Consider the following 10802-nt stretch of genomic DNA (forward strand, 5'->3'; position numbering starts at 1 on the left):
TGGGGGGGATTTTGCCCACCTAATCCCCACCTAGAGATTCAGGCACATGGGAGAAGTGGGAAGCCTGACTGCCAGTGAAGACAGATGCAAAGAATTTATTGAGTACCTCAACCTCCTCTCTGTCTGTTGAAGCCAATATTTCCTTCTTATTTATCAAAGGGAGTACACTCTACCTTTCTTGTCTCTTCTGCCCAGTGTATCCAAATAATCCCTTCTATTATTTTTTCACATTCCTTGCCAATTTTAATTCTATCTGCACCTTGGCTTTTCTGAATCCCATCTCTGCATGTCCTATCATGTCACAGAAGAATTGTCAATAGAGAGATAAATAGAGTGTTAGGTGTCTCACACGTATACATTTACCACCAGAAAAGAGGATTTCCACCCCAAACTTCTAAAGAGGAGCAGAATTTACTGTCATTGATTTTAATGGCTCCTGTTCAGCCTAGGAACCCAAGATATAATTGGATGAGAAATCTTCTCTTGCAATGTATGTGGAGCCTAGGCACTTTATATAATGTCCTAGAATCCAATTCTGAATGTCAAGACTGGAGGTGCACTGATTTACATTGAAGCATCCAGTTTCTTTCTGCAGACTTAACTACCTTGATCCCATAAGGATGCTCAGCTAAGGACCAAACTTTAATCATGTCTGTAACACTCCTGCTGTTCTAAATGCTAGTTGTTTGCAGAAGGTAGCCTGATAATACCAAATTGCAAGCTAATTTTGGAGTATCAAGCTAAGTATATTAAGGGCTCTGAGCTACAAATTAAAAGCTTGAAAACCATCAGAAAAAAAAAAAAGATTTTTTAGTGACTTACTAATGGACAAGGAATTCGTAAGTGGAAAAGATTTTTCATTTCATCTAGAAAACCAAGTCTTCTGGAAAAGAAAAACAGAACAAAAGCCTATATATGAAGTAAAGCAGTTAACGTGTAGTTAAAGTGATGTTTCTGTAACAGTAAACTCTGGTAACCTCTGTTGTGCATTGACTGTGCTCCGCTTTCATTTTTCACTTCCACTAAATTAGAAAAATCATGCTGCTAAGCTACATCCACCTCTCGTGGTCTTTTAATCTCCTGTTGTTAGAGTCTATGGACATGGAAAGAGACATCTGTAATTTGTGTCAGTCTAGCTCCAAGGACTTCCAGTGTCAGTACACCACTTCTTGCACCATTGACTCTAATGCTTATATACTATTGGCAAACTATCCATGATGATACATGGACAGATTCATTTCCGAGGTACCATTATTAGTTTTACTAGTCCTATCTAGAAACTAGCAGACCTGTGTTCTTCATTTGGGTTCCTATCAGCAGCACAGCAGAACTGAATGTTCTTCTCAGAGTAGTGATGACAGCATTGTTTCAGATGAGTACACATTTGTGGAAGCAAGCCTGCCTATGTCAGCCACGTACCAGTCATGGAAAGAGGTCTTGTTTACCCTGGTGCATAGGCAGGCAGAATACTGATAATTACAGACTGATCTCCAGAAGAAATATAGTCAAAGGCATAATTTCTGTTCTGTCTTTCCTCATCAGAGAATCATAGAATCGCAAGGTTGGAAACGACCTGCAAGATCATCTAGTCCAACCACCCTCCCATTCCCAGTACCACAAGCTACTAAACCATATAAAACAACTTGACAGGAACTCCAGCATATTTGTGAGTCATGTGAATGGCAATACCTACCAGCACCACCAGATCAGCATTTGTTTCCTTAATGTACAACTGCTTCCCCCACCCCTAATCTTTACATACAGGCTTCTCAGAAAGGATGAGAGATTGTACCACCTTCCAGGTGCCCAAATGTTCACTCAAATGAAAAAAAAATTGGACACCTCCCTAATGCCTGGATCCAAAATGCTGTAAGATCAAAGCCACATAGTCATCGTGATCAGAGGGCTGGAGCACCTCTCCTACAAGAACAGGCTGAGAGAGCTGGGGATCTTCAGCCTTGAGAAGAGAAGGCTCTGAGGAGACCTTGTAGCAGCTTTCAATACCTGAAGGGGGCCTTCAGGAAAGGTGGGGAGGGATTTTTCGTAAGGGAGGGCAGTGACAGGACACAAGTAGATTTAGACGAGATATTAGGAAGAATTTATTTCCTGTGAGGGTGGTGGGACACAGGAACAGGTTGCCCAGTGAGGTTGTGAATGCCCCCTCCCTGGAAGGCCGGGCTGGATGAGGCTTTGAGAAACCTGGTCTAGGGGAAGATATCCCTGCCTATTAAAGGAAGCTAGAACTAGATGATCGTAAAGGTTGCTTCCAACCCAAACCATTCTATGATTCTCTGATCATTGCTATAGCAAAGCAGCTGATACAAAACCTTACAAAAGAGGAAAGTTGTGGCCATCAGCAAAGGGAAGAAACTAGAAGTCAGAAAAAATAATAATAGAACAAATTAAAAGACAAGGGCACAGTCAGTGCAAATATCCCCCTACCAAACAAAGAAACAAACAAAAAACATGCCCACAAAGAAAAAAAAAAAAAAGAACCAAAAAACACCAAAAGACAAATGACTATGCCATTAACCTTGCAGGGATCTTGTAGAGGCTCAGGTCTGGGATTTAACAGTTCTGTTAAGGCTTCTTTCTTTTAGGTAATTTCACCACTTCTCAATGTCCGAACTGAGCTTGATTTATTGACAGTATAAGCTTTCCTGAAGTATATACACGACAAGTCATGCAACAGGACAAAGACCATCTATTAACAATTGAAACTGAATCATCATTAAGCATAATTCATAATTATTTCCTTGGGCTATTTCTAATCGCAGTGGTGCAGGATGGCTGCAGCTCTACTAATTGCTACCTCCTGCAAAACTGTGCAAAGGAGCAGTCCATATTAGTGACCATAGGTAAGTATGTACACTTACATACATGTGTTCACTTCTTTATGTTTCAGAAATTGAGTTGAATCTGTATGCATGCAGTTTGAAAATACCACATGTAAGCAGGCATATACACACATGTATCCCAGCTTGTATGCAGGCACTGTGTATACAACAAAGATCTCATAAATTAATCAAGTTATTCTTGTAGCAAGCTGGAAAGAAAGAGATGAAATGAGGCAGGGATTGTTATTGTTATCTCTATTTTTAAATACTTGGAAAGCATTCAGTTACTACAGTGGTGAGGACCATATAAGTACCTAGACAGATTCATTTGTGGGAGGAACACTAAGTGTGAGGGCTTTTCCAATTCAAAGGTGCCAGCTAGCTGGGGATTTAAGGGACCTCTAAGGGGAAAAAAAAAAAAAAAAAAAAAAAAAAAGGAGAAAAATATTTTGAAGTCATATTTTTCAGTCCTTTAAAGGGCTTCAAAAAGTTGAAACAGTTCCTTATAGTTGTGCTGTTTTGATTTGTTTTTTGTTTTTTGTTTTTTTTTTTTTCCCCTGGGAACTTCTGCATACGATTTGCTTTCCTGGTACCCTTCTATCAGACAGGAAACCATTGTTTTCCTCTTAAGTGCTGTTATTTTAAGAAGAAAAAAAAAAAACAACAAACCAACAACAACAAAATGACACACCAAAAAAGCTGCATAACTAACATTAGAAATCAACATACACATGGAAACACGGCATGTGCATAATGTAGTATTCTTTGCATCTAGGAATGGACTTATTTGGAAGTCATGAGGGTAGTTGCAAACAATACACAAAATGAAAACTTCCAGGGAAGTCTGAAGACAGGACATTGGCCAGGACCACATGAGCACTGCTGGCTCTGTTCATCACTGAAACTTTTAATAAGGTGCTTTAAGACTATTCTGACTAAACATTTTAAAATGAAAGGTCTTCCTCGCCAGGTGAAATCCAGCAGTAATACACAACATCACACCAGATGTGTCAGATAACAGAAGAATACAAACAGCATTTGGGCTCTCAAAACTATTATTTAAAGTTTCAGTCAGGTATATTCTCTCTTTTAAACTCTAACAGACATCTTTCTCCAGAAACCAGATGGCCACTGTGCGTGTGCAGACGTGGGGGTAGATGAAACTTCAGTAAAGAAGGTGTTCAGTTTATCAAAAACATGTAAGTTGTTGCTTTGAGAGTTTTTGTGTCAGAAGTTGCTGATAAGAAATTTTTTGTGAACTATCCTTGTTAGCACTCTTCTAAATAAATAAGCACACCACATTTCTCCAGAGAGAACTTAAACTTATCCCTGGCCTCAGGAAATGGAAATTCACCTAGGAGAGGAAATGAAGTTCATGTATAATTCCCCTTTCTTTCAGCATCCTCTCTAGGGAAGATCTGTGAACAATATGAGAGCCTTATTATTAAAGGCTAGATCTGTCTTCAGCTGAGACATGCTGGCATTCTGAGGAGACTGCTGGAGTCCTTGATACACAGATCAGAAAGGCGAAGAAAAAGATACAGGCCAGAAGAGGACCTGGGACATGTTCGGTTTGGTTCTGGCTAAACTTTTTTGTGTGGGTGTCCCCAGGAAAGTGACTAAAATTCAGTGGATTAGGTTGCCTGTACGGTTTTTATCATGAAACCCATCTCAACTGCATAGCTACTCATCCAGAATTACTTGCTTTCTCCCAGCTGTCATTTGAAATGCTCTCAGCTGCAGATTACAGCACTGAGTTCACACAGGATTTTTACACCCTTGTCTGAGCCTGAGCAATCTGTACATGATAAAATACAACTTATGTAACTATGCAAAGGGTTCAAACACTTTTGTATTTAGGTTTTATGAAGGTGTTACATTTGATGGGAGCACAGACATCTAGGAATGTTACTGAAACACAGACTTTCTATTCTCAGATTTGGGGGCTGATGTACAGCAAACAATTCTCACTTCACACTTACCATAGAATGGTTTGGGTTGGAAGGGACCTTTAATATCACCTAGTTCCAACCCCCCTGCTATAGGCAGGGACACCCACTCTACTCAGGTTGCTCAAAGCCCCATCCAGCCTGGCCTTGAGTGCTTCCAGGGAAGGGGCATCCACAGCTTCGCTCGGCAACCTGTTCCAGTGTCTCACCACCTTCTCAATAAAGAATTTCTTCCTAATTTCTAGTCTAAATCTACCCTCAGCCAGCTTAAAACCATTTCCCCTTGCCCTGCCACTACCTGCCTTTACAAAAAATCTCTCCCCAGCTTTCACGTAGGCCCCTTTCAGGTACTGAAGGCTGTTATAAGTTCTCCTCAGAGCCTTCCCTTCTCCAGGCTGAAGATGCCCAGCTCTCTCAGCCTGTCCTTGTAGGGGAGGTTTTTCAGCCCTCTGATCATCTTTGTGGCCTCCTTTGGACCTGCTCCAACAGCTCGATGTCTTTCTTGTGCTGGATACTCCAGAATTGGATGCCGTACTTCAGGTGGGATCTCACGAAAGCAGAGTATAACCAAGGGTATGGTTGGCCTTCTGGGCTGCAAGCGCACATTGCCGGCTCATGTTGAATCTTTCACATCTTAAATCCCCACCAGAATCAGGTGGGTTTTATAAGATGGAACAAAAATTGGTTCTGGGCATAGATTAAATGAAATGGGGAAGGGAGACATTTCCTGACTAGGAGATCATCTTCTGTGAGGCTCCGCTTTCAAGGGACATGAGTATTTTAGCAGAATACCATAGTGAGGAAAGTTAAGGTGGCAAGACCATTTCCTCCCAACACTCAATAGAATACCCAAGAAAATTCAGTATTACACATATTTCCAGACAATGGTACACTTCTCATCTTCTGATTAGTGCTGTGAGGATGAAATACCAAAGAGAGAGAGACCTGCTTCATCTTTTGCCTCACAAGCTCTGTTCCGTGGGAAAAACAAGATGCACAAGGCATTACAACACTACAGCTCAATCACTATCCTTCCCTGTGAGTGAAGAACGTGACCTCTGGATCTGGGCGGACATGGCAAACCCACATTCCATGAGCGTATTTAAATATTTACACAAATCAGCCTTATGTTTTCCCTTCTTTTTTGAAATCTTTCTCCACAAGTTCATTTGTTGGGCTGTTCCCAAAACCAGTATATTTTTAAATAGTCATTGGAGAATATTAGTGGAAAATTAATTTTGAGTTCTCAAACAAATATTTATATTAAAGTCTACTATAATAACGATCCTGAATTCTAGCCAGGAAATAATGCACTGTTGATCCAAGCACTCCTCATGAAGATGATTATTTACTATGAAGATGATTATTTACCCTGCTGGACCTAGCATTCTCCTCTGAATGCAGCAGGCACAGAGTGTGTAATTTACCAAATTCCTTGAGCAGCTGAAATTGGTGAGCGGACAATTGACCACATTACAAATTGCAAAAAAAGGAAAACTTACTAATAGGAGCTCCATCCTAGCATACACAAGTTAGTTACAGTTATTGTTATTTTTTTTTTTTCTAGAAGTATTCAGATTTAAGTCAGTTCAGATGCTTCCATTTTAGATAAGCTCCTATGCTGAGCCAACCCATGGTGTACACAAAAAAGATGAAGAAACCCAGAGTCTTTATCCATTTACAGTTTTCTAACCACCCAAAGCAAATATCTCTCAGGATAAATGCTTGAGAACAGAATAGAAACTGAAAAAGAATGGATTTAGTTTCTCAGTACAACTATCTTCTCCTTACTGCATAGGCTGACTCTACGATGACATGCAACTTAATTCAAAAGTGTTCATTTTCCTTTTACCTAGAGCTGGGCATTTATAGAATTCATCATGTAATCATAATATCCTGAGATAATGATTACAAATATCAACTGAAAATCACATGCGTTAGGTACAGAAGAGAGAATTAGATCTATTAATAGGAAAAAGGAGTAATCTAAAGAAAATAATAGTTGGTTCTGATGTAGCTGCTACTGTTAAATGTGCTAGTCTTGTAAAGAGTAGATTGCATGGTACCACCTTGCAACATTCAGTGCCCACTGAAGTTGTCAGGTACTCTTACAATGACTTCACTAGCCTTTTCCAAGCCACTGATACTCCATGATAAAACACTATAATGCAATAGTTGTTATTCTTTAGGAAGAGATGAATTGTTATCTGCCCTTTTACCGGTCATGATCAAGACCAAACTACAACTTGTTGAAAAGGTCAAGACAGATAAATGTCATCCTGTATGGTCACTGAGAGTTTTGCTGTTAACCTTCAACATCAGTAGAACTTGTTCCAACCCAAGCGATTATACAGTATTTATACTACAGATACACCTTCAAGAATTACTGGCTTGTTGCTGCATAAAGCAAGGAGGATATAGTGGGGTATACTATACAAATATAGTGGAGGTCTGCTAATGTCCAGTACTCTGAAAGTGAAAAAGGACACTAACACTTAGCAGTCTGCTGGAAAATTCAAGGCAGTTGCAGGAAGATACTGCTGATGAATGAAGGTCCCATATAGGTACACTCCTTTTATCAACATAACCAGTACAGTTTGGATACAAGATTTTCTTCTCTCATTATCACAAGCTCTAACACACTGTCACACATCACTGCTCTATACAGTTTTTCTGAAGCTGTCTTTCCCACTGCACATCCCTATGTACCAGTGAGTAAGGCTGCTAGAACAAGGCTGCATCAATTCAGTGGAGGATGGGACTGCACCTGCATTTTGTGTTTTATTGTAAATACCTCCAGCAGAGGTTTTTAACAAGACTAAGAGAAGCTGTTGCTGGGGTGACTAAATATGACTAAGTATATAGTATCACTGCCCAAAGATCAAACACACATTCATTAACAACTACCAAACCTACCACTACTATAAAAGGAGTCTTCAGATATTTAGTTCCCTTAAATGCTTTACAGTGACAGCAACCCCATATACATCTTCAAAGAGGGAGAGTACTATTGTCATAGACATTGACTTTAGTTTCTCCAGTTTTGATTCATCCTAGAGATGGACCCAAAATTCACTCTCTACAGACAAGTTTACCCACAGCAGTTTCTCCATTATGTGAATCAAAACTGTAACAAGATCTGAGCATCATTATTAGTTGTCAGGGCTAGTTCTCAGCTGTTTTTCCTGGATTTGTAATCAAGAGCAAGGACAGTGACCAGGCCAGTTCAATTTCTCAAACAGTTTTCATAGTATGACTCTGTATTTTACACTAAAATGAAAGGCAGTTTTGTTTCTTCCTCTCTACTTCCCGTTTCCAACAAGAGGGAAAGTTATTTTGACAGGGAAATGATCATCTGAAGAAGTGTCTGATAAGAACAGCCACAGTACAAATTTAAGACATGCACATTTTGGAGACTTCTGCAATACACAGTATATACATTTTTGTAAGTAGGTTTTACAGCACACCTGGTGTCCAGAAGAATAAGTCACTTTTGCTCAAATTCTAACTGCACACAGCTAATAAAGTGCAGACAGACAGACTTTTTCTGTTTCTTTGATTTAGAATTCAGTCTCAGGTTGAAAGTTCTAATTCAACTTCATTGCAAGTATGTGGATTTGGGAAAAAAAAGGGACTGTGTTCTATCTTCCCTGCTGCTGCTCTCTTTTATGTAGGTGACAAGTTTTTTGGTTATAATTTCACTACAAAAATAATTGATGTTATCTAACAAGATGCAGTAAGCATTTGCCCGTTTATACCATGTATAAAACTACACTGCAACTAAGCAGAATTGTAAATTTGAATTAATAACGCAAGCCAGTCAAAATTCTCCTCGAGGAGAAAATTTGCCCCTAAAAAAGCCGCAGAATAAGTAAATCTCAGCTGAATTTGGCAGCAGGACGATCTTATTTGTAAAGAAATTCATAGTAAATGAGCTCAGTTCATAATGTGCTTTAACAGTAAAGAGAAAAATATGCTTTCCATGCTGCCTGAATGGTTGGCATAATTTTGCTTGCCTTCCTTTCCTGTTAACTTCAGGATGAAAATGGCTTTGCTGTCAGAGTACATTTGTTCCCACTAGTTCAACAGTATAACAAGCTAAAATATTTATTTCTTTTTTCCATCCTTTAATTTGTGTTTTATCATATTGGGAACATCATCTACTGATTTCATTTACTATAGCATTACGCAAACAACTCTTATGGAAAAGTCACCTCACTGTAATATGAAAACTAAGCAGAAAAAGGACTCAGTGTTTTAGGATATATTGCCTCAGAGGGCCCCACGTTTCTGGGCAGACCAACACAAAGGCCAGAATGCACATCTAAAATCACTGCTCAAATATCTCATCCCAATAAAACCCTCAACTTTTCAAAGAAGACACTTACATTCTTATTGCTTCTCATGGAGAAGATGAACTACCAGAACATCTTTTGATTAGAGCTAAATGATCAAACAGAGCAAACAGTGTTATTTTTTTTTAGCTAAATCACTCCCCTGTTCATGAAAGTCTACAAAATGTTGTCTTATATTCGGGTGAGTCTATAATTAAAGATGATCAAAATGTTTTCCTCTGAAAAATGTTGCTGATGGTAACAGGATTTTAATTGCATGATCGCTGGTATGCAATGTGCTTCTGCCTCCTATAGGAAATAAAATCAGTTCTCAACTAAATACAAATGTTTTTACTGAAAATTCACCTGGTTTGCTTCTTTCTTTTTTTAAAGCAAAAAAAAAAAAAAAAAAAAAAAAAACGAAAACATTTTCCGGATAGAATTTTTTGCACCATTCATGGAGTAGGAATTGGCTTCTGCTTGCACCTTTGTTAGGGGCCAAAAACATAACTTGCCCCTTTGAACAGTGCAGCATGCATTTGCCCATTCACATCTTCTCTCCATCAACTCGCAGATGAGCTCTGTGCAAGTGGCTTCTAACTTTAGTACCTCAGTTATCAGCCTAAAGTTAGGTGGAATTAATCAGACCACAAAAATTATGTTTATGGACAAGTCTTTGTAATTATTTACTTTTGTATACCTTATTCATGTAGCAACTACTTATAATGTTTAATCTTCTCTCTTCTGTTCTTTTCTCACATACCAAACACTGTCTTGTCCTTGCCTCATTTGCATCTGTGATGATTTCTAATATTTGATTTAAGTAGCGTGAACTCAGGAGCAAGTCTTTACTTAAGTACATGGTTTGAATATACAAAGGACACAATGACACAATCCCATGAAGCTCTTAGAGTTTTTCAAAAACGTGCAAAAGGTTAGTGGGAAAAAAAAAAAACAACAAGACTGATGCTGTCTGACATCTGTCATTACAGTAAATATCAATATCTATTTAATTGGCTCTATATTCTCCACCAAGAAATAAAGCTTACACTTACCGTTCTCACCAGATGTCTTATCTTTTCCATTTGTAGCTCCGGTTCCTTGTCTCTGGTAGAAGAGGGAAAGAAAAACCAGTTAGAACAAACTTGGATTGTCACCTTGGAACTGCTAGCAGTTACAGATAGATTTCCCTTCAATCTCTTGGATAGTCACTCACCCTCTTACGATGCTGTTTAGAAAAACCAGCAGTCAAAATAGGAACACTTGGTACCATCTAGGCACAGCTATGTAAATATGTGTGCAATTGTACACTGTTATCACCTGCTAGTGATGGGCTATGTGCAGTCAGGTTAAAACAGTGCAAAGGTATGAGCTACAGTAGAACATTCCCTCGGGTCTCTGCCATGCCTCCATTTGTGGGATTCTTTTGACATTGGTCAGACTTTCCATTTTGTCCTCAAACACAGATGGAACTTCTCACTTCAACTCACTTAGACTAAAGAACACCTTCATGACATTCCATGCAAAATACTGTGAATAAACACTAAGTGACTTACAGCAAATGCCAGTGCAGCCCAAACAGATATTCACCATGGCAAAGCTGTATTAGTGTGGTTACACTTATATAATTTACTAGCTTAGGAATGGCTACTCAAAAAAAAACCAAACAACCCTATACTGCA

The 10802-nt window shown here is 39.0% G+C and overlaps 1 protein-coding gene across 1 annotated transcript in view; it reads right to left on the reverse strand.

The window, feature by feature from the left end:
* The window catches only part of PCP4 (Purkinje cell protein 4), a gene marked incomplete at both ends in the record, with an annotated part of 31884 nt that extends 21491 nt beyond the window's left edge, over window positions 1–10393 (reverse strand). Inside the window, 2 exons of the mRNA XM_079549384.1 lie at window positions 10176–10227; window positions 10337–10393. Of these exons, the coding sequence (XP_079405510.1) occupies window positions 10176–10227; window positions 10337–10393 (109 nt within the window). The remainder of the gene's footprint in view (window positions 1–10175; window positions 10228–10336) is intronic.
* Between the last annotated feature and the right edge of the window lie 409 nt (window positions 10394–10802).

The sequence above is a fragment of the Tetrao urogallus genome, assembly GCF_951394365.1.
Source record: "Tetrao urogallus genome assembly, chromosome: 1".
NCBI lineage: Eukaryota > Metazoa > Chordata > Aves > Galliformes > Phasianidae > Tetrao > Tetrao urogallus.